General features: G+C 46.2%; 1 protein-coding gene across 3 annotated transcripts in view; it reads left to right on the top strand.

The window, feature by feature from the left end:
- The window catches only part of DPY19L3 (dpy-19 like C-mannosyltransferase 3), a 69,037-nt gene extending 53,266 nt beyond the window's left edge, over window positions 1–15,771 (top strand). For 2 of the 3 annotated variants that reach the window (XM_072749808.1, XM_026010186.2), the window contains exons 16-19: window positions 816–898; window positions 9,013–9,145; window positions 10,227–10,385; window positions 11,972–15,771. In XM_072749808.1, the coding sequence (XP_072605909.1) occupies window positions 816–898; window positions 9,013–9,145; window positions 10,227–10,385; window positions 11,972–12,133 (537 nt within the window). In that variant the 3' untranslated portion in view covers window positions 12,134–15,771. The remainder of the gene's footprint in view (window positions 1–815; window positions 899–9,012; window positions 9,146–10,226; window positions 10,386–11,971) is intronic. The other variant, XM_072749814.1, reaches the window with a different exon arrangement.
- The last annotated feature ends 9,047 nt before the right edge of the window (window positions 15,772–24,818 follow it).

The raw sequence follows: 24,818 nt of genomic DNA on the forward strand, positions 1-24,818 counted from the left end.
CACCCTAACTCTCTCAAGTTGAGTAGGAGGCACCAGTGGCATAAATAGAATATTCAAATGCACCAGATTTTCCTGGAGAGTCCTACTTTGAAATACTCCTCTCTCCCATTGTACCTGTAATTATATTAAAATACAACAAGGCATTTGCCCAGATTTCTAGCAGGAACCGTGTATGTAATCACAGTGAAGGGGGGATGGATTTGGAGTCAGGCTGCAGGCGGTAGCTCTGCCACTTTGTGACCTGGCTAAGTCATCTGTCTGAGCCACTGTCCGCAGACTAGTGAAATAGCAGTAGGGAGGACGCCTTCTGTGTCCACCTTCTCCCGGGGTAGCTGCGGGGATGAAACGAGATTCTGTGTTCCAGCGCATGTCTGCAGCTCTAAAGCAGTGCTGTCCTGTAAGGGCACTTTCTGTCTTGAAGGGTAGATGGCACAGTGGAAGTCACAGTTTCCAGTACCTGCTGAGCTTCCTCGCAGTTGCCATTGCTGTCACATCCAAATTAACGTTTTCCTAGATACTAACCCCACCTATGGCAGCATTTTTACTAGAGAAAATGAAAGCTCTTGTTTTAAAAGTTGACCACCCCTCTAGGCCTTACTAGCTTTGGCTCAAGGTAGTTTGGCGAGCTGGTCTCCGACTTTGGCTCGTTGGCGCTAGGAGGGCGGACTGTGGAGGTGAGGTCGATCCCGCGCTGCAGCTGCCCTGTTGTCTAGTCCACCAGTCATGCAGTTTCTCCTCTTTCATTTTAACCTTAGTGATAGTTGTGGGTGTGGGGGTGGATTTTGTTTTTGTTTTTGTTTTGTTTTTAATTTCAGTTCTGGCCAGGAATGATGGATGAACTCTCCGAGTTGAGAGAATTCTATGATCCAGATACAGTGGAGCTGATGAACTGGATTAAGTAAGAGGATTTTTTTTAACCTTTAAACTGTAAAGTGCCTTTTAAGAGTCACTATAGACCTCACTTGGTGTTTTCTTCTTTCTGAATCTAATTGTGAAGATATATTCATTTTCAAGTTTTTCTTTAAAACTCCCTGTTTGGCAACAGTTTCTTTCCATTTAAGAAATAGTCTCTCTAACCACGATCTCATGAAGGGAAAAAAACCCACAAGGAGAGGGAAACAGAGCTGGAGGCCATACTCCAGGCCGCTGACAGCCATGGAAAGAAACCTTTACACTCTCCACCAATTCCACCTTTCTCATTTCTTTCATTTTAACACCATTCAGACTTTCTGTGACGGCTGACACTTGAGACTATTCTTTTTCCTTGTTGATCATTTAAAAATTACACTGTAAACCATAGAGTCCTACTAGCTCCAAGCACATTTCAGCTAAGCACATTTCCCAAGCCCAGGCCTAAGGAAACCGAAAACGCAAAGTCTTTTCTCTCTTGAACACGGTCGTGTGCAGCATTACATTGGTTTTTATTGTTGCCCCCGTTTTGTTGCTTTGCCTCAGCACTTGCATCAGGATGAACTTCGTGTGCTTCACAGCTTTGTTAGTGAAACCTGCCTCCCACCAGCACGGATGAACTTTTCTACCCAGAGCACTGTTCCTGGGCCCTGTACTGCTGTATTTCCCTGCTTTATAACCAAAAAGCAGCGGTGTAATTATTCACATGTAAATAGATGTCACCAATCTTGTGTGACGTACTCCAAAGGCATCGGCTGTGTCGTCTCCATCACTTAGAATTTTAGTAGCCGTATTGGCACTTGCTCATGACGAATGTTTACTAACCAGTACAGTTTAGCACCGCTTGTGTATTAAGAGATGGTAAATGTTTGATAGCTTAGGTCTCCTGAGTGTAATACATGGGTTTTATAGAGATTTATGCCTAAAATATATATATGTGGCTTTGGTCCCAATGTCGGACTGGCTCTGACTAGATGTGGTGAGTATAATTTTTCATATATTTCCAGTGCTGAGATTACAAAGCAGGGCTTTGTCTTTATTTATTTATTTAACTTTAAATCATGGCAGACAATTATAGAGTAAATAATTCCTTCAGTATTTATTGTGTGTGTGTGTGGGGGGGGTTATTCATGTAAAGAAAAGCTAATTACCTTTGCATTAACTGTAGTCAACTAGAAATTTATGACACGTACATCTGAAGGTGAGGCTGATATTTGCTGTTTTTAAAATTGCACTCTTGCTGCGAATGGTGCAGGGCACCCGCTGTCGGGTATACTCCTGAGGCCGGGGGGCCTGGTGCATCTACCTACATCGTGTTGTAAACATCCCACCTCCACTGGCCAGTCCTACAGGAACGAACGGTAGCGTCAGTGATAAAGATGTACTCGAGCAGAGCCGGGGTTGTGTTTGGCACTGTCGGGCTGGGCATACTTACTGTAGAGCCTCTATTCTCGTGCTTGTCCTCGCAGAAAATTATTTAAAGTAACATTTCTGGTTCTGAAAAATTGTGGATGAGAGATTATATTCCGGGTGTAAAGAAGGCAGTCTGTTAGTCTGTTAGTTCTCTCATTTGGGAAAGCAATCTTTGCTCTTTACTTTTCTCCTCTCATTAACCTGGTTCTCTCCCCGTATGTAGACCATCCTCTTTTTTACTCTCTAAAAAATCCTCAGCAACTGGAAAGCTTTGTATTCTTCCAAAATATTGGTTCCATTGTGATCTAATCCTGCTTGTTTTCCCTTGAAATTCTTCAAATCCAAATTATTGTTTTTGCAAAAATAGCTGCTGGGCATGTTTGTGAAATAAGCTTAAGTGATGATGAATATATGCCAAAATAGGGTCTATTTAGACACAAAATGTATTTGTTTAAATCAACATTTAAATTGGCTCTGGTCTGTCGCCTTCAATTCCAAACACAAAGGAATGTACTTAATATTCTTTTAACTCGCCTTGATTTCTTCTGTTTTTGAAACATAAAATATGACCTTCAGCTTTCATTTTAGTACTTTGGTTAGTCACATGTGCCCACGACATTAGTAGGTCTGAGCTGTGCTGGGGATAGGCCGTGGCCTAAGGATACATGGCCTGTATCTGAAAGTCTGTCTGTAATTGTCTGAAGGCAGCCACCAGCCTCCGGTGGGGACCCAACCCTGTCAGCGAGGAATGCCTCCTCCTCTCTGCTTTGTCTGCTGCTGTTGTCAGACAGCCACCGTGGTGACAACACATCTGTCCTCCATCAAGTGGTCACGACAGCTTCTACCGGGGTGGGGATGTACCTTCTGATACAGGGTGGCTGCCCTTGATGGGTCAGGATGAGAAACAGTGACCTGGAGAAACCTGAGGGGACACTTCAAGTGACCCTCCATGATGGCTCAGGGCACTTCCCCTGTGAAGTGTTGAGAAGAAGCTTACCTGCCATGTCCTGGTCTCTGGTTCCTGTACTTGATGCCGGAGCAGACCACACACCTGCCTTAGGCATCACGCTCATGCTCCAGGGACGCTGAGCTTCCATTTGCAGGTTAGGTCTTGCCGAGGATCCACTTGGGCTTCTCGGGCTTGGCGGGTAAATGGGAAAAAGATCCCATCACCTCAGCAGGAGTAGGTTCTGCTCTTTTGTTTGGAGGGGCTCAGTTATGACCTTTTATTGGCTAACCAGCCATCCTCCAGGGAAGGTAAAGGGCATTATATGGGGATACCACTTATTAATATGACAGGAGCTGTAGTGGAGGGATTAGATTTCTATGAAAATGTTTAAAGCATTAATACGTGAAGTCATATCTTTTTTTTTTTTTTTTAGATTTTATTTTATTTATCTGTTGGACAGAGAGAGTGTGCACAAGCAGGGAGAGCGGGAGGCAGGAGAGAGAGGCAGACTCCCCATGGAGCAGGGAGCCCGATGCGGGGCTTGATCCCAGCACCCTGAGATCGTGACCTGAGCTGAAGGCAGATGCATAATCGACTGGGCCACCCAGGCACCCAACATGAAGTTATATCAGAACTTGTATACTTAGGAATACAATTCAACAGCTGTTTATGGAGCACGGGACATGATGATGAGTGTTTATAAATGGGGTGGCTGTCCCTTCTTTCTTTTTTTGAGAGCAAGAGAGAGCGAGAGAGGTGGGGGAATGGCGGGAGAGGGAGAGAGAGAATCTTAAGTCGGGCTCCACCTCGCAACCCTGAGATCATGCATGACCTGAGCCAAATTCAAGAGTCAGCTGCTCAACTAGCTGAGCCATCCGGGTGCCCTCCATCCACTTTAACTCTCTCTTCACTGAAGCAAAACTTGAGCCTCATGTCAGCCCTATATTGTCTCCATTCTTTTTTTTCTTCTGTATTCTTATTGTTGACTCCATTTAAAGATTTTTAGAGGCTTACCAGGTTTCAAGAGAAATTTTTTTATAGTTCTAATTTTTAGTGATAGAAATTTCCTAGCTTCAGTTCCTTGGAGACTTAAGTTTTAAGTATAAAATTAAGAACACTTTGAGATTCAATTTCTCATTAATCAACGAGGACATTTAGTTGACATCAGCCCCAGAATCTTCCCTGGGAGGACAGAGAGGCCACTCAGTCCTTCCCTTGCAAGGCGCCTGGCGGCATGCTCACCTGGTGACCTGCATCCCGCATGACGCGGACGTGCCATAGGCCTTGCTCCCCAGCTGATTTTGCCCGTGTTCATATTAACTCTTTTGCCAATAATGTTTCCCAAATACAAAGATTAAAAACCTGATATGTTGGCCTTTTGGTTTTGGGGTGTCAATTTTTTTAATGGTCTGGTATCACTTTGAGCCGGACTCAGGGGGTGCTCGTTGGGCTTTATGTGTGTCTGGGAAGCACATTTCCTTCCATGAGGCCAAATGCCACAACAGCAGTGCTTCGTACCTCATTCCTTTGTGACCCCGAGTGGTTTCATTCTTGGTTCCTGAAATTCTTCTTGGACGTGGTGCAATTAAGACACTCCTATAGATTTGAAGATTTTGAGATGTGACATTTTAACTATGGGGCTTTAGAAGATTTCCCACTGGCAGTAGGCTCTCTTCAGTGATGAAGCCTGCATGTGCCATATTTTCTCAATGGAACTAAGAAAATTGCCCAAACTTCCTTAGCATTTTATCAAAGCAGAAAGAATTACTGGATATTTTGAAAATGATGAAGGTTAAGTTCAGACCTTAAATGCCTATAAGCCTCTTTTATATTTAATGAATCATTTTGTGGTATTTGCATAATTCTATAAATTTTTGAAGTGTAGATAAAGCAAATGTTCACACATTATATTATAATGCTCAGTTTACCCATTAGTTCAACAGTAATTAACTTGTTGAAGCTTAGAGCTTCAAAAATAAATGAGATTATTTGTTCAAAATGCCATCAGGTCTTCCTGGAATGACATTTAAATTATGTAATGTAAATCCGTTTGACCTGTGAGTCCTTGTCATTATTTAGTGACATTTCTTACAGAATAAATTGTTTGCAGGTTGGGCAGCCTGCTACAGAGCTTGGCAGAGAGCTATAAAAACAAATTATCCTTTCATTTTATACATCATTTGTTCAAACATTGGTAAAAATTGCTTTGTTTTCCTATAATAGAGAAGTGTCATTCAGTGGTTAAAAGCACATTAGCTATTTTAGACACAGACCACAGACTGTGTCAGCAGAAGTATCTCTGAAGGAGGAGTAGCCAGCGTCACACCTGCCGTGCTGCATATCTGAAGGACAAAGAACGCCTTTCCGCTTTGCCTGCTAAGTTCACCACAGAAAATAGAAAACACGGTGGATCTAGGCTTTTAAAGTTCAGAAAGTGTGTCCTTGTTTTTTGTTTCCCTTTGCTTGTTTTCCTTTGCCTTTGCTTTATGAGTAAACTGAAGTATTTAAAGTAGCAGTGAAGTACCCCAGATTGACCATGGGGCTGGCATATCAAACCGAGTCCGTAGGAGAAAGCGAATAAACCTCATCTCTGCCATGCTTGGAAGTCAGTAGTTTTCAAAGAAGTATTATTTCTAGTCCATTTTATAGGCATTAGGATACTTGTATTTTGCTACTTTAAAGTAAAACTAAAGGGGGATCCCTGGGTGGCTCAGTGGTTTAGCGCCTGCCTTCGGCCCAGGGCCTGATCCTGGAGTCCCGGGATCGAGTCCCACGTCGGGCTCCCTACATGGGGACTGCATCTCCCTCTGCCTGTGTCTCTGCCTCTCTCTCTCTCTCTCTCTCTCTCTCTCTGTCTCTCCTGAATAAATAAATAAAATCTTTAAAAAAAATAAAGTAAAACCAAGGATCTTGGTGAAAGACTGTTAACAATCCAGAAGATTGTTACACCAACAGTTGAAACAGATGACATTAAACTTTGACTCTTTACTAATGGGGGGCCACACACTAAAACACGTGACAGATGAGTGCAGTTTATTTCATTTTTCCCTCAGCGCCTCTAAGCAGTCATGTGACCTACCCCCCTGCCCTCCAGGGCGCTGCACCCACTGTGGGCAAGGGGACACTCCAGTGCGCTCGGACCCCCGGAGGAGAGAGGCAAGATTGGCCACGATGGGACCTTGTCTGTGTGTTTTGTTTCCCAGCATAGCTGAAGGCCCACAGAAAGCACTGGCAAACACGCGCCGCACCGACTCATTTGTTCAGAAGGGTCTGCCTGTAGAGGGAGCCGAGGCTGGCTCTGGTGGCTGACTAGCTAGCATGCTGCGGCCTGGCACCTAGTAGGCCCTCAGCACTGTCTGGACAGAGAATGAGCCTGTAGCTCTCCGGCAAGCAGTTCAGGCCTTTTGACATCTCAGACCTCTGTGAACTGTGAAGTTCCTCCAAGTGGTGGGATCATAGCCCAGGAAGGGAGACGAAACCTTGGTCGTGAGCCACGAATAGAGAACAGGCCAGTCATCGGTATGTGCCACAGTTACAAAATAGACACTAGAAACAGCTCTGCGTCTCCCCGCTGCTGCCCCCCGTTGGAATTCAGAATAGTGATGCTGAGTCTGAAGATTTGCATGGATCTTCTCAGCTCAGCCACGGGCTTTGTCATTTGGGTAGAAAGGCCAGTTGGGCACCCTCTGGGCAGTAGGACTGGAGAGGCCGGGGTTGCCCCCCCACCGCTCGCTCTTGCTCTACCCCTGCTCTGCCAGATGGGGAGACCAGACTTCATTTCTTCCTGCGTCCTCAGTCTGTTCGGTTCAGTGGTCCCAAAGAGCCACTTTTTGGCATCCATCTAATACGTGGCATTAACTGCATTATTTATTGCAGTGGAATGGCTTAAGCCAGTCCGGAGTGTACGAAAGGAACGAAGGAGGGCTTGGGGAAACCTTGCCATTCTCGGTAATCAGTGTTTGTCGGTGCTCACCGTCTGGCAATTCCAGCACGCGGGGATGGGGGTGGCCCGATGAGCTGCTTAATAAGGGTCAGTTGCATCAAGCTAAGTCTCCTGCTGAGGAGCGCCCACTCCGCCTCCACGTGTGGTCCCTGAAGCCCTCCTGTCCCCTGACCACATGGGGCCGATGTCAAGAGTTCCCTGTAAGTTGCCACTTCGAGGGGACAGAGCAAACATCTGCTTGTTCTCGGGCCCCTGGGCCTGCCTGTCAGAACACTGACCATCCATCGAGCGCAGCCACTCTCGGAAAACGCTCTTCCGTGGCAGTCCACGCGCCGCGCTCTGGGGTGCAGGGTAGGGAGGGGTGCAGGCTGTGTGTCCTCCCCGGGTGCCCACTGCGCTTGGACCCACGTTCCGTCGTGTGAGACAGCTCCTTGAAATCCAAGTGAACGAGGGGGTCATGGTTAGAAAACCCCGAGTTCTTCAAGGAAATTATTTGTAAGCATTGCAGCTTGGACCGTGGGACGTCTTCCAGGCATCCCGAGGCCTCCGTTGGGTGGCACTCGCACCGCGGTCTGAGCCTTGCGCTGACGCACGTGCACCTGCTCGTGCCACATGGGGATCGATGGCAGCCTCTCCCAGAAACCTAGCGCTGGGGTTTCTGCCCTGATCCCCAGGTTCGCTGAGAGCAGCCTGCTCTGGTTCTTTCTACAGAGTATGCTGAGTTTTAATGATTGCACTTAGACTCCTTCTCAAAACTGTCTCCGTCTTTTAACTCCCCCTGGCAGGCCGGGGCTCCTCTTCCTTAGCCCGGGAAGGGCCCGTGTGGGCTGCGGTGCCCCCCGTGGGCTCCAGCGGAGAGTCGTAGAAGGGCGCTCGTGTTCACAGTAAACCGGCACCTCGTTGATTTGCAAGAGACTCCCATGTCCCAAAAAAATGGAAGGGAATTAAAATCCACTACTAAGATTCTTTCTTTCCGGGGGGCGGGAAGGAAAAATGCCTTCACTGTCATCAGGGAGTCCTTCCTTGACCCACCATCCTTGTCCCTCTCGCCCCACGCGGAGGCAGAGAATCGCAGCTCGGTGGCCCTCGGGAGCCAGAGGGTCATGATTTAACAGCAGGAGTGCCCCGTGTTCCCCCACAGCCCTTGGACTTTCATCCTCAGGACTAAGGCAAGGAACGTAGGAGATCCTTGCGTTGCCACATCACAAATGGTGGACATCCCCAAACGGAGTAGTACATTCCCTGCTTTCCAGAATCTTCTGTGTCCTTTTGTTGTTACTAATTCTCTTTCTCTGGAAAGTAATTTATCACGTATCTGTGGTCCATTTTCTTGTTTGGAACAAAACCGAGTTGGGAGGAACCCGTGATCGCGGCAGTGTCTGGCTTTGTCATCCGTCTGACTGTAGGCAGCCTCTTAGTTAAGTCTCGTACAGAAGGCGATGACCGTCTGCGGAGGTCTGTGCGGTCGGGGTCTGCCCGTCTGGGGCGAGACCAGGAGGGGACCGGGGGACTCGGCCTGGAAGGCCCGAGGGCCGGGAGATGCCCAGGCCCGAAGGCCGTCCAGCGTAAGGAAGCCCAGCAAAGCGTCAAGGAGAAGCTTCCCGCCCGCTGCCAAAACCAGGGGAAGTTTCATAAAACAGTTTGGGTGCAAGTGTCAGGCAGCCAGGTGCTGCGTCTCCCCCCAGGTCTCAGGCCTTCCTGACGCAGCCGGCTGAGTCCGGCAGCATGAGGTTGTCTTGTTTGTCTTCTGTGAGGAAATCGCAGCCGTGGGGTTAACCAGGCTCTCGTGACCTTTCAGCTCCAACACGCCAAGGAAGGCCGTGTTCGCTGGGAGCATGCAGCTGCTGGCCGGGGTCAAGCTGTGCACGGGCAGGACCTTAACCAACCACCCCCACTACGAGGACAACAGCCTGAGGGAGCGGACCAAAGCGGTGAGGGCGGGCCCTGGCCTCCTGGCCGGGCCGTGGGGTGGCGTGGGTGGGCCGCGGGGGTCCCTGCCCCGGGTAGCTCGGTGGCCGAGGCGGGCCTGAAGCCCCTGGCATCTCCTGAGTCAAGGCCTTGCCCTGCCCACGGCCCCTACAGGCGCCCGGAGACCTCCTCCGGCTCAGAAGGGTAACGAGAGCCCCAGCCTGCAGTGTAGACAGGGGGCGTTTGAGAACAAACCCGTCGGGGAGGGAAGGCAGAGGACGAGGGGCGCATCCTGGCCCCAAGTCAGCCGAGGAGGCAGCGAGGGTGCCTGGCTCAGCCCCAGAGTTAGGGCGCGAGGGGGCCGTGGGACTGGGCCCGTGGGGCTGGGCCTTGGGAGCCCGCGTCTGGGGACTCACAAAACCGACGCCCTCAAGGTACTGGTGCCCTCAAGTCCTGGGGCCGCCTCGGGCGTGAGGATGGCCCACGGCCTCCAGCCGCAGGGCTGAGGCCCCCCTCTGCCCCCCACACACACACCTGCAGGCTGGCGCGTCCGTGGACATCCGCGTGCAGGAAAGCGGCGGACGCCCCTCCCTGTCACCCCCCCAGCCCCCTGCACACGTGCACACGCGGAACGTCCTCCCAGTGCCGAGTCCCAGAAGGGGGGGTGCTCACCTCATGGGTGCTCGCCCGGCATGCCACGCTGGCAGCGAGCGGGAGGGTCGAGAGAGCGGGGTGGGCTCCCCGGACCACGCAGCGGGCACCTAGCACTGAGGCCCGCGGCGTTCTTCCTGCGCGACCGCCAGGCCACAGGCTGGGCTCCTCGCGGTGAGGGCGCCGCACGCTCCCCCGGGATGCCTAAGGCGCCCCGTCCCCCCACTGTCTCTCTAAAGGCGCAGCGCTGTCCTACCTGCGCCACCTGCACTTGGCCTCTCGTGCCGCAGGACCCCGGGGACACCTGAGTCCGTGTCTGCGGGTGGCTGCGCCCCCCCCCCCCGCCCGGGCTCCGTGATGACAGCCGCCTCTTGGGACCCCCGTCCCCCCGCGCTGCTCACTCCCGGCAGCGAGGGCCACTGCCGCCCCTGCCACGTCGCTCTCCCGTTGCAGGTGTATCAGATATACGCCAAGAGGTCCCCGGAGGACGTGCACGCCCTGCTGAGGTCCTTCGGCGCCGACTACGTCATCCTGGAGGACAGCATCTGCTACGAGCGCAGGCACCAGCGGGGCTGCCGGCTGCGGGACCTGCTGGACGTCGCCAATGGGCACGTAAGCACGTCGTCCCCTCGCTTCGTGCGGGGGGCCACCCGGGTGTCTGTACCTCCTAGAAGGATGTCCCCAGCCACGTCCCCCGCCTTGCTGCATCCTGTGGGACTCGCGGCCCTGCGCTTGGGTCATGGCTGGGGCCTGCAGGTGGGGCGGGTAAGGGGGTGTCGGGCCCTAACTTCACGTCCCGCAGAGCAGCTCTGCCTTCAGCTGATCTGCGTCCTGGGGCTTTGCATAAAATTCATCTCTAAAGGCTTTGCCGTTAAAAACAAGAGCTCAGCCTCCAAAGACCTGAGCTCCGGAGCATCGTCTGGGCCGGCACATGAGTGTGGCTGGGACGGCAGGGCCGCACCCACGCTGCTCCTGGCACTGCCCTCAGACACGGCTTCCTGTGGCCGAGCCTGTGTCCCCGAGCAGCAGGCTGTACCCCCCCTCCCTCCGGAGGAACTTGGCCTCGGAACCCCGCCAGGCCTCAGATGAGAGCACAGCAGAGGAGTTGCACCAAGAGGCCGTGTGTGCTGAAAATGAGGGGGGAGAAATGATAAGCCATTTGGAAATAATAAATTCTCAAAAAAGAAAACTTGACCATACAGAATTAGAGACTCAGAACGCTTAGGATCTACTCTCTTAGCATATTTTTTTTTAAGATTTTATTTATTTATGAGAGACACACAGAGAGGGCAGAGACACAGGCAGAGGGAGACGCAAGCTCCCTGCAAGGAGCCCAAAACGGGACTCGATCCCCGGCCCCCGGGATCACGCCCTGAGCTGAAGGCAGTCGCTCAACCGCTGAGCCCCCCGGGCGTCCCTCTCTTAGCATATGTCAGGCATGTGGGTAGGACCATGAACTGTGGTCACCATGCTGTGCGGTCAGAGCCTCAGACCTAATTCACCTTATTACTGCAGGTTTGTCCCTTTGACCGACGTGGAAGTATTAATTAGCTTGATTGTGGTAATCACCACCATGTATGTGTGTATCAGGTTATCGGGTTGTAGCCCTTAACTGTATGCAGTTTAGTCAGTTACGCCTCAGTAAATCCGGGGGAAACAGAACATGAGATTCAAATTTTTGCCCAAGGAAAGTAACTGTCTATAACTATCTTGAATTCAGAGGAGATAACAGACCCAAGACTTGCATTTAAATTTTGATTTGTGTGTAACTTTCTCTAACTAGACCATCTGATGAGTTGGAGGATTTCCTCTGGTCATAGTAATTCTTCTCTGCATTTCACTTTTTTTTTTTTTTAAGTATACGTGCTGCCAAAGCGAGCACTCTGCATCTCATTTTTGTGAGAGTGACAGTGTAGTACGTCCCGAAGAACAAGGAGATCCAAGTTCTACTTCTCGCCTTGCAGTTAAAGGTGGTCATTGTGCGACCGTCAGCTCCCCTTCTCCGCCTTGGTTTAAACTTGCGACGGGGAAGAGGTAGACCAGATAATCTTGAAGTAGCCGCCGACATTGAAATAATACAACTTACGTAGCCGTAACACATGACTCTCAAAGAAACCCAACACCTGTTCCTACTTCTCTCATCTCCTGTCAATACGATTTTGTTTCCCAAACCGTGTTTGGTTTTGTTTTGGCTTTAGATGATGGATGGCCCAGGAGAGAACGATCCCGACTTGAAACTTGCAGGCCACCCTCGCTTCTGCGAAGAGATAAAGAGAAACCTGCCACCCTACACAGCATACTTCACTAGAGTGTTCCAGAACAAGACGTTCCATGTTTACAAGCTATCTAGAAACAAGTAACCAAGCTCTCTGTGCAACCTCTATTTTTGATATTGAAATTCCATCCTAATGCAACTCAACAGTAACATTTCATATGTCTTTAGGTAGCCTGTACCACAAAGCTGTGATAGGAGGAAGTTGTAGAGATGTTTACACAAGCGTTACCGTCCTCAGAAGTATCTTAACACAAGCTTCTCTTTTTTATCTCGTTTCATTAATGTTCTTTAGCCTAAAGGTTCTCACCTTTCTAGGAGTGGTCTCAGATATTGTTGTTGGGGAGAAACGTAAGTGTGCCACAGGTAGCCTGAACAGCCACACGTCATTCAGGAAATCCAGAGGCTGTTCGGGATTTGAAATACTTTCAACTGACTTCAGACAGCTATGGTTGAGTCGAATTAAGGGGACGCATAGTTAAATTCTTCGGTATCGTTTCACTAGTGAAGACCAACGGGGAGCTTTTTAAAAGCTCTTTATCGTCCTGTTTCACCTAAACATTTTATAATGTTTTCCAATCGTCATGCTTTTAATATTTTTTTTAAAAAAAATCATGTTAGGTCTTTGTATATATATCTAAAACTTTTCGTTGTGCCCTGTCTGAAATGTAAAGTTTAGCACTTCAGTGTGTGTGTGTGTGTGTGTGTGTGTGTGTGTGGGCGAGCGCGCATGCATGCAGGTGCATGTTTTAATGTGGGATGCAGAAAAGTGTGACAAATTCCTTATTGTAAGTCGTGAAAGGAGCGGAAATGTTATGTAGCCGAGCAGAATTTGTTACTGTTTAGTGTTATTTTAAAACCTATTGATACTATTTAGCCTATCCTGCAAGTAAGAAAATTTTTCTTCATTTCTTACTCATTTAAATTTACTGGGTTTGCAAAATTTTCTAAACTTTTTGTTTTTAGCCTTTGTATTTTTTACAGCCTAGAACCTTGCAAAGTCTGAATATTTTTAAAATGTTCTATCTTAACTAATTCACGAATACAATATTTTTGGCAGAGAGCATTTTCATACCAAATTTGATTTGTGGTCTCCAATCTTAACTGTGAGGGCCCGGGTAATGTTATTCTTTTTCTTACTAAAAGGTAACTAAGTGCCTCTAAGTCATGCTTATTTGTAAACAACAAAGAGGATTATGTATACCTGTTCAAACATTTTTTGATAATTGCTTTTCTAATTAATTTCTAATGAGGGGGACATGTAAAAGTTGCTGATAAAAGCATATTGCACATTTAACTAAATCAAGGTGGCTAATGAAATTAACTTTCTCCCCTGTTCTTGCCAATTGGAAATGATGGAAAGGTCTCTCCTTGCACTTGTACTGAAGTACCCTAGGCATCAAGCTAGACAGATCACACGTTCAAGTTATTTCACATTCAGTTACTACTTATTAAACAGTGTTCAAAAAAAGAAATTTTAGACTGTCATGTTGGACTCCAGGATACTCGGCTTTTTTATCCAAACTTATTTAAATAAAAAAAAAATTGGCTGGGTTACTAAATGATGCAGCTGAAACTCCTGAATTATGTCTCTCGTGTATTCTGTAAGAAGGTTGGAGACCACTGCAGTTTAGGGTAACACAGTAACAAAACACTTTAATCAGTAGGAGAACTTTAAGCCAGGAATGATGCATGCCTGGTGTGGCTGACAGCATGGGTCAGCACATCCTTCGGCGAGTGCCTTACTTTTCATTGAAACGAAGCACACGTAAGGTACATGTTAGACTACGTAGTTTGTTTTTAAAGTCCTCGATCACCTTCCAGATATATTCCAGTTTTATTTTAAATATTTCTATATGCACTAATCTAAGCGTTTGTGTACGTGGAGTCTCAGCATAAGAAACACGTCCTTAAATGTGTATGCTTATCACCATCTTGATGGCACGCAGGAATCTTTTTCTCCTAGTGTAGGTGCCATTGTTGCCAAGATATTTAGTGTTTAGTCTTCAGCGAAAAATATAAAGTGCCAAAAAAAAAAAAAAATCTTGCAAGACAGAGTCCATACATACACTCTTTCCAAGACACTGTGACCATGTGTAATAGACATTTTTCTTTGCTGATGAACAAGTCTGTCAACAAATCCCATTAAACGTTCTTAGTGTTCATCAGTATTCTCTTGTATGATCTTCTTGTTGGAGTCCGCAGGAGGAAAGGGGAAGAGTGGCTGACGCCTGGCTCTGTACCAGGCCAGAGCATGGCACCGGGGGCCGTCGCTCCCACCGCACAGATCTCAGCAGCTGTGTTAATGTTTGGTCGTGGCCTCAAACGTGGCTGTTTTTTTACGGGGAGGATAACCCCTTGATGTTGCTTCAGAGCTAGCTAGCTAGAAGAACCTCTCAGTGCAATAAGTGCTCTTAATGATCCTCTACTTACGTGACTCCCCAGATTCCCTGACTGTCTCCACCCGTCTTGTGAGCTGACGAACCAGGCTGCTCCCCAGTGTCCTCTCATTCCCGAGCTCCCTCCTGTGAGTTCTGTACTCGTACCAAACTGCCCTGTGCGAGTTCCCCCTTCTTATAGTAAGTACACACTTCAACACAAGCATAGGAAATGGGGTAAAAAGGGTTATTTCTGTGAAAATTAATTTGACTGCTTTGGTAAGGCTTGATAAGGTTGAGTCGCTAATAAAAACTGCTTTTGAGTAAATTACCTGTGGTTGGGAAAATTATAAAATATTGGGAACATGAAATTCAAGAAAATTTCAGAGCTCAGATTGCTTTATAGATTTAAGTACCTGTTGCACCTTTAAAAACATCTCTACTGACCAGAGGTATTAGAACATACCCAAACCACATTCCTGGTACAATTTATGCAAGAATAGAACTGGAATCATTGAACCCTTATTGCAAAGGAAAGACCCTGGCTTCACAGCAGAAGATTAGCAAGTGAATGGACTATTACACATTTAAAGTTACGATTCCCTCCTTAGATCTACTTACTTCATTAAATGGCTTCATTAAATGACTGATACTGATCACAGTGGCTATTAGAGATTCTAGTATAGTTGAAAGGTTCCAGTCACTTTTATTACAGTCCGAAGAAATAGGGATTCGTTTCAGATATATTAGCCAGGAGCATAATTAGGTGTTAAGTAGGCCATCTGTTGTCCACTTACAGACGATTTTCTTTCTTTGTGAGGTCAGCTAGGGGTGCGCGTGTGTGTGCACATGTGCGTGTGTGCGTGTGTTGGGTCGGTGCTGCCGGAGGGCTAGGACTTATGTAGATATTTCATCTGGTCTGCATCTTTACTTCACAGTTAACTAAAAATGTTTACTCTCATTCCATGTGAACTTTGTCTAAGATGTACCAATTTTAGCTTATCTTTGGCCAAAACTTACCTGAGTTAACATAGAAATACTCCCATTTTTAAAATTCAGTTGAAACCTTGGAATTAAATAGGAAGATACAAAATGTTCCCAGATCATGTATCTTGGTTAATATGCTCCCAAATGCTTTATATATGACAACCTTTTTGGCCTAGAAGAGAGTGCTTATCTGTTGATGGAAAAAGCTTTTAAGATGAGAGTGGCTTGCTTTCTTGTGGCAATTGGCAATTGATTTTCTGTATTTAACATCCTATGGGTAAAATCTTACGAAGAGCTTTTATAATTTGTTGTACTGAATTGTACGGAGATTATATACTAAATAAAGCTCTTTTAAAGTACACAAGATGAGTGTTTTTCCTTTCTTTGAAGGTCAGAAACCAAGGAACCAGCTACTGAAGTTATTAAATACGTGCTACATAAATTCTGGTCCCTAGAGATGGATGTTCCAAGGTCTCAGCTGGACTTGCTTAATGTCGAAGGAGTTTGTTTTTTCATGGAATTTGATAGCTGCTTACTTGTTTCACTTGAACCTCAGGGTTATAGTTTGTATTTCTAAAGAGAAGGCTGATGTCAGCAGAATTTATCCTCAAAGAGGTAAAAGCTGTTTGCACCTTCGGAATTGTTTCTACTTGTCAATTAAATTATTAGTCTTCAGTGATTCAGGAAGATGGGTGGTAGTCCATATTTGGGTAAGAATTCATGGATAAATGTGCTTGACCATTAACGTTATTCAAAGCAGATACTGAAATTCTGAGCAGAAATAGACTAGTTCACTTCCAGATAGAAGAAACTGGCAGTGGGGGCTCAGATATTTTGTGCTGACTCTTAGAAAGCTCTTAAGCTGTTGATTACCCTCTGCCAGAATGGTCTTCAGCACAGGAAGCGTTACAGATGAGTGAGAGATTCCAGACAGCAGTGCACTGAACGTGGAACGGGTTGGCATCTGACACCAGGCACCCAGTAGATGAAAAGCTGTTTCTGCCCCTTCTTTCAAAAGTGGTATCTGTAACTCATCCCAAACCTTTTCAGCTAATAATAGTTAGAAGCTTGAGGGGGCACCTCTGTGGCTCAGTTGCTTAAGCATCTGTCTATGGCCCTTGTCCCTGGGATCAAACCCCTCATCTGTCTCCTGGCTCAGCCAGGAGCTTACTTCTCCCTGTCCCTCAGCTGCTCCCCCTTGTGCTCTCTCTCTCTCTCTCTCTCGAATAAATAAATAAAATATGTATTTTTTTAAAGTTTGCTTTGTGGGATTTCAAAATGCAGATAATAGAATCATAGTGAAATGTGAAATCAATCTTAGTGGGTTACAATCAGCATTAGAAGATTGAGAGAAAAAGAGAAAGAAGAGAAGGGGACAGCCCAGATGGAAATGTAAGTATTTTGGGAAGTAGTTGTTTGTTCCACAGGTGGGCGTTATTGAACTGAGGTGCCTTATACAATGTATTTCTGGGTGTTTGAAAGCCACACCCTTACAGCAGGGAGTTCCTGCGTGGATGGCATCTTGACCTTGGCTCTGTCCTTGTCCCTCCATTGTACTCTAGTAAAACCCTTTAAATGATGATATTGAAGAATTAGTACAGTTTTTTTTTTTTTAAGATTTTATTTATTTATTCATGAGATGCACAGAGAGAGGGGCAGAGACATAGGCAGAGGGAGAAGCAGGCTCCATGCAGGGAGCCTGACGTGGGACTCAATCCTGGGTCTCCAGGATCATGCCCCGGGCTGAAGGCGGCACTAAACCACTGAGCCACCCAGGCGGCCCATTAGTACAGATTTTTAGGTGTTGGTATAGCCATTGTTACTTTTTAAAGTCCTTCTCTTTTAGGATTTATACAGCCATATCTTGGAGATACTGTGGGTTGGGCTCCAGACCACTGCAATAAAGTGAACATTGCAATAAAGCAAGTTAAATACATTTGGTTTCCTAACACATATAAATGTCAAGTTTACGTCAAACTAGTCTATAAGTGTGTAACAGCATTATGTCTTTAAAAAGCAATGTACATCTGAGCTTTCAGCAAGTCTTTGTCACTGATCACAGATCATCATAAATATAAAAGAGGGGCACCTGGGTGGCTCAGTCAGTTAGGCATCTGCCTTCAGCTCAGGTCATGATCCCAGGGTCCTAGGATCCAGCCTGGCAGCTGGCTCCCTGCTCAGAAACTCCCTGCTTCTCCTCCCCTCCCCCCCCATTCTCTCTTTGTCTCTCTCTCAAATAAATGAAATTTTATTTTATTTTTATTTATTTATTCATGAGAGACACAGAGAGGTAGAGACACAGGCAGAGGGAGAAGCAGGGAGCCCAATTTGGGACTAGATCCCGTGTCTACAGAATCACGTCCTGGGCTGAAAACCACTAAACCACTGAGCCACCAGGACTGCCCAAATAAATAAAATTTTAAAGAAATACAATAATGAAAGGTTTTATTATTTATTTTTATTAAAGACTTTACTCATTTATTCATGAGAGACAGAGAGAGAGAGGCAGAGGCCATAAGCAGAAGGAAAAGCAGGCTCCGTGCAGGGAGCCTGATGTGGGATTGGATCCCAGGACTCCAGGATCACACCCTGAGCCAAAGACAGATGTTCAACCGCTGAGCCACCCAGGCATCCCATGAAAGATTATAAATATTGCAAGATTATCAAAATGTGACATAGAAACACAAAGTGCACAAATACTGTTAGAAAAATGGTGCCAATAGAATTGCTCATTGCAGGGTTGCTACAAACCTTCAGTTTTGTGTTTTTAAAGGTGATATCTGCAAAGCACAATACAGCAAGCGCAATTAAACGAGGTATGCCTGTACTCAAAGACTTGCAGATGGAATTATAATGATGGTTTACATCCAAATGGTTTTGTGAGGGCATATGGGTGAAACAAGACTGAGTTGCTATAGTTTAAGCTGGTTTGGAATTTTTCATCATGAGAAAGGAGAAATTACAATCAACAAATCAGGAAACTAGTAAGATTAAAATTTAAGACTGGAGTCCATCAACTAGGGAAATAGGACAAATCCCTAAAAGAGCTGATGTTTAACACTAATTCTTTTTGAGAGACTAATGAAATAAACACCTGGTAAATCTAAGCAAAAATACATGAGGCCACTCCTCCTCACTCACACTTTACAACATGGCTCTTGGCCTCTGCAAAGGTAGCAGGAGAGCATCTCTCCAGGAAGCTCCAGTTCCTTTTTTAAGGCCTTTCACTTGAGCAAGTATTCTCCATTTCTCCATTTTTATTAGCTCAACTAGGACCTGAATTACATCATCAGCGAAGTCCCTTTGCCTTTGCCATACGGTGTAACATAATAATGGGAGTGATGTCCATCACATGCACAGGGCCTGCTCCTACTCAGGGGAGAGGATTGATTATACAGAGCATGTTCACCAGGGGGTGGCAATATTAGGGGCCAATGCAGGAATGTGCCTACCACAGGTAGGTTACAAAGAGAACCAGAATCTGACCAAAACCAACTATCTGGCAGCACCTAACCTGGGACCATAAACTAAGAGAAGGGAAGCACACAAGGGGACTTCCAATCTCACCCAGGCTTTCTTCCTTGGAGTCTTCTAAACCATGGCACAGGGAGATGGAGCTCAAGCAGTGGCAGTCTTACTGAAAGAAACAGAGTTCATTGCTAACGTAGCTGGGATTTTGTAGGAGTTGGAGGGTCAGGGCACCAGAGAGGAAGGTGTTGCAGAAAAAGAAACCTGAGAGGTTTCCTATGGGTCCCTGGCTAATTCCTAACCTGCACATGTGTGTAGCTTGCCAAACAACATCTGGTAAATGGCAGCCAAACAGATTTTAGAGGTTATGCGGTGCTGAGGACACATTGGAATTGTGGTCCAACAAGCATGGAGAGATTATGATGAACCTCCCTGGCCGCTGAACCGAGACACCAGAAAGGCTATACTTTATCCTAGGAGTGGAAGCTGTTACCTTAACTGCCTGTCAATAACAAATGTAAATCTGTTATGAAGGACGATAACTTAATCCATGGCCTCAAATTATCTCCACATTTCCAAATATGTAATGTATAGCATTCAGTAAAAAATAATCAGAATAATAAAAAGCAAGACTGAAACAATTGAAATAGAAACATCCACGGCCTAATCAGATACTGGAGTTTAAAGCATAGACTTAAATAACTATGCTTATTATATTTAAGAAATTAAATGACAAAGTGGAGAATTTGGGTGAACTGAAAACTCTAGGGATCCCTGGGTGGCGCAGAGGTTTGGCGCCTGCCTTTGGCCCAGGGCGCGATCCTGGAGACCCGGGATCGAATCCCACGTCGGGCTCCCGGTGCATGGTGCCTGCTTCTCCCCTGCCTGTGTCTCTGCCTCTCTCTCTCTCTGTGTGACTATCATAAATAAATAAATAAATAAAAGTTAAAAAAAAAAATTTAAAAAGAAAAAAAGAAAAAAAAAACTCTATGAAAAAGAACAAAATGGAAATACTAGAACTGAAAAGTGTAGTGAATCGAGTACTCAGTAATGGGTTAAATAGCAAATTCGACACAGCCGAAGAGAGAATTGGTCAACTGGACAATAAGTTAGAAGAAAATAGCCAGACTAAAACCTGTGGGGGGTTGGAGAGGTGGGACACGAAAAAGGAAAAAGCATGAGATGTTTGTTAGAACATGTCACTTTATCCTGGAAGCATAACTGAAGTCCCACAAGGGAAGGAAAGATGATGGACTATATGACTTTGGGCAAGCTCTTAGCTTCAGTTTTTTGTTTTTTATTTTTATTCATTTTTTTTAATGGAAGTGCAATAATAATCTACCTATAGGGTCATTGAATGGATTAAGTGAGGCAACATTTAAAACACTAGGCCCAACACTTTGCGAATGATAAAGACAGTAGGTGGAAGCCACAGGATAATATCATCATCCTCATCATTACCATCAAAATTAGAATGTCGAGGAGAAAAGTCTGAAGACCAGTTATATTATGAGTCAGATACTAAAGAGCCCTTAGTAATTTTATGTAAACTGTTCTTGTAGAAAAGATCTTTAAAAAATAAATATAACACTTTACAGGTTTAGGAAGAGCTTAACAAGAGCAGTTTGTAAGGAAACCAACTTCTTAGTAATCTTTCAGGTACATATTTCCATCACAAGAGAGGTGTGTCTGTGTCTCTGTGCACGTCTCTGTGGGAGAGGGAAAACAGAGCCGTGGACAAAGACTAGGGCTGCTGGTGCATCTTTTTGGAAGACAATTATCGTTGACATTATCTTGATGATAAATGTCAAAGCCCTGCCAAGATGCACATACAAAGAAAGAACTGTCAAACTGTGTATGGCTCTGCTTAAGAGAGGAAAAAGGAAAAAAAAAAAAAAGAAAACAACGTGATTTTGGAACTAGCACGTACTTAGAGCAGCAGTGTGCAAATTAGGGCTCATACATTTAATGAAACTTAGCATTTCCTCCTGTGAGAAAAGGTGGATTTTCTTCCCCTGGAAGTGACATCTGTAAATAATTATCTCACTTACTGCTATTAAGATTATGTACAAAAAAAAAAAGATTATGTACATAAGTTGTGTTCATTTACCACTCACTGCCATTAATTAATTTTTTTTACAAGACCTGATCTCACACTAGATTCTCTCTGGCTAGAGAAGTAGTTTGGGATTATTAATAATTAATGGTGTAGTACAAGTGCATCAAGCCATTTTTAGGGGCCCTCCTGCCCAATTATTTTACTCCGCCTTTGCAGGCAGCATTTTTGTTTCCTTAATACAATATGCTTCAGAATCTGAGTACCTGGGGGCACCTGGGTGACTCATTCCGTTAGGCATCCAACTCTTGGTTTTGGCTCAGGCCACGATCTCGGTGGTGAGATCAAGCCCTGCATCGGAATCAGCTTGAGATTCTCTCTCTGCTTTGCCCTCTGCCCCTCCCCCATCCAATAAGTAAATATTAAAAAAAAGGAAAAAAAAAAAAGAATGTATCTGTAAGAGCCTGGTGGATTAAAAGCATCATGAACACAGCCTTCCCTGTGTCATCATTTGGCTCAGAGATTCCTGAGAACTTCCGGAGCATGTCCTCTGCAGCCAGGGGGTGACCCAGGGATAGGACAGGTCCTGGATGTCAGCACAGATTTTAAAAATTTCTGTCATTACATTGAATAAAAACATTATGACAGAGTCCTAAAACCTGCTGTAAGAGAAAGCAAAGATGTGCCAGTTGGGAATGTTCACGTTGGGAGCTACGGAACACCGAATTCAAAGTGGTTGAACTCATAAAAGGATCCGTTAGCACACTTCACCACCTTTTTTAGGCCTCTGGGTAAGGCTTACTCTACTGTCCCACTGACTGAAGGCGTGCACTCGACATCTCTTGAGGTGCAGAGACACCAGAACTCATCAGTGTATGAGGCTGACCAGGTCCCTAGTCTCCTGGAACTTCCATTGAGCAGAGGATACAGGCAACAGAAAGGAAACACGTGGGAAAATGCCAGATGTTTTAAGAGAATTAAAATGATGTGCTGAGGGACGCCCAGGTGACTCAGCGGTTGAGTGCCTGCCTTCGGCCCAGGTCATGACCCCGGAGTCCTGGGATCGAGTCCTGCATCGGGCTCCCTGCAAGGAGCCTGCTTCTCCCTCTGCCTGTGTCTCTACCTCTCTCTGTGTGTGTCTCTCATGAATAAATAAATTTTAAAAACGTAATTAACTGTTGTTTTAAGTCACTGAGATGCAGGGCTGTTTGCTGTTGCGCCACAACATCGCTTATCCTGAGCTAACCCCCTGGGGAGGAGCAGGCCTTTGCCAGGAACAGGATGAAGTGGTAGGGGGCGGCCGTGGTGAACCTGAGCCGCGTGACCAGTGGTGCGTCCAGGAAGGGCGGGTGCAGCTCTGCCCACGTCACTGTTCTACTTCAATCCTAGTCACTCGCCACCTCCGTTCTCACAGACCCGTTCCTATTTCTAGAACAGCAGCCGACCGCTCTCCAGGTGTGTAGATGCTCGTTCGTGGGCCTGTCTTACAACCAGTCACTAAGACCACGGGGCGGGTTGGGCTCACCATTTAGGCTGTTTCTCCCTCCGGCGTGGAACGTGAGAAGCAGCCCCACGCCAGGCGCGCAGCTAGGAAAACCGGAGTATTGTTGGGAAGAGAGAAGGTGGGATCGATGCTGGGGTTGCAGGTCCCCCATTTTCAAGTTCCTGTGACAGATCGGACACCACCCTTGGTACTTTGCATGTATCATCCTACTGGCAATCCCGTCCTTCGTCGAATCCACATGAGCGCTGGTCATCGCAGCTACGAGGGACAGAGATGTCATGTATGTGACCTTTGAACCTTTACTGGCCCACAGGTTTATCTCCACCAACTCTTCCCGTAGAAGCTGTGAGAATAAGTAACATCTTTTGCCCCAGCGTCACGACTGTAACACCCAGGGTCTCTACCCACTGGTAGCAGGTGGGTTACCTGCAGGGCCCACATCCGCTTCTCGGAGACTTTGCCCCCGTAGCCGCTGCCCACCAGGTGGGAGGCACACTCGTGACTCCTGCCCACAGCTGTCTCCCCCAGAGTGGCCGATCCAATTCTTCTCTTGGTATTTGGAATAAAGCTTGGGGGGCCATGATCAGTCTCCAGGGGCAACGTGAATTGCAGAGTTGCAGGACCGGAGCCGCTATGTGCATGCCGAAGTTTGGGTCCGCTTCTGTGAATGGGAGAAGTCGCCAGAAGACACCGGGTGTTCTTCCCCGGGGAGGCAGGAGTGGTAACTCCAAGGTTGCAGATTCCCAGCCTCTCTGGAGGCCGGCCTCACTCACCGAGCCTTGGGTTCCACGAAGCACCCCCGTTCCCTTTCCAATAAATTACTTCTCTGACGAGCTAGCGTGAGGGTCCAGTCTCTAAAACCAAATGATCCCTGATGAACACACTCTACTGAAGGCAGAGGGTTCTCATGAGTCTAGTTTTCTTGAGGCAGACATTTTTTTAAAAATATTCTTTATTCTCACAACCCCCTTTCCACACAGTTCACATGGCACTTGTCACCCCAAATTCTAGGTAATCACATACATCTCCACTCTCCTCACTGTACTCTGAACTTCCCGAGGGGAGGGGCTACTTCTTTTTCATCTTCAAGTTCCCAGCGGACAGAGTGAGTGTGGATGGAGCAAAGGCTGGTTGCACTGGAGTCTGCAGTTGAGAGCAGGTTCCTCTGATAAAATGCGATTCAGCGAGCTACTGCCAGTCGACTTCTCGCAGAGAGAGAAGCAGAGTGGGCCCATGGACCGTGACGCCTGGCGAGCTGACTTTCCCCTCCTGCTACCGACTGCAGAAACTGATCCTCTTGAAATCCAACTGATTCCAAGAGGAAATGTCTGACTTTGAAAACTACTCCAAAATTGCCCTGGCATTCAAGTTAACAGAAAAGAAATAAAAACAGCTGCTGGTAACAGGGTATAAATCCACTTCGGTAGGATATCTACTACGTCATTATCGGGAGCACCGCTCCACTATTTACCAATGAAGCCAAATTTAATTTTGTTGTTAAGATTTTCGATAAGGATAATTACCTATTTCTTTATTACTTCTTATCAGCTGTTGACACAAAGGTTAGAATCTCCCATTGTGATTGTGGATTCGTATAGTTCTCGGTTTAGTCCCATTAATTTGCTTTATACGTCTTGAAGCCAGGCTATTGGATACATTAAGATCTAGAATTGCTGTAACTTAATGGTGGATGAATCACTTTCCCATGTGAAATGCCCCCACTTAATGTCTACGTAGTGCTTATTGCCTTAGCCTACTTTGTCCCGTATCAGCAGAGCCATACCAGTGGTCTCTATGAGTCTCTATGGAAATATATATATTTCTATCCCTCTTCTTGGAACTTTTCTGTATTCATATATTTGTGATGTGTCTCTTATAAACGTAGAGTTCAAGGGGCTCTCCATTCTATTTTTTTTCCCTTTTAATAGTAGTGTTTAGTCCGTTTGGATTTTAATGTAATCAGATACATTGGGGTAGATACTTTGCTGCTACGTGGTGATGTTATGTCCTTCTCAGGTTATCTCTCACGTCTGGAGGTGTCTGAGGTCCATCTTTCCCTTTTCAGTGATACGGATTTTGATCACTTAATTAAGGTACTGCCCAATTACTTACTGTGTATCTATTAATTACAAAAGGATCAGTAGTAACTGGTGTGTGGAGAGATATTTTGAGATCAAAAACCCTGTTCTTTGTCAATCCCTGCTCCCCCCTACTAGATCTACCACCCATCGCTGATCGTTTTATTTCAATGTTCACGTTCTTTCAGATTTGAACAAGGGGAGTCCTTCAAGCTGCCTCTTGTGTCTTTTTTTACAAGCCCTGTCATTTCTCCTAGCCTTTCCTCTCTCTCTGGTACAATAAGACCCTCCGTGCTTATTTT

This window comes from Vulpes vulpes, chromosome 1 (assembly GCF_048418805.1).
Source record: "Vulpes vulpes isolate BD-2025 chromosome 1, VulVul3, whole genome shotgun sequence".
Taxonomy (NCBI): Eukaryota; Metazoa; Chordata; class Mammalia; order Carnivora; family Canidae; genus Vulpes; species Vulpes vulpes.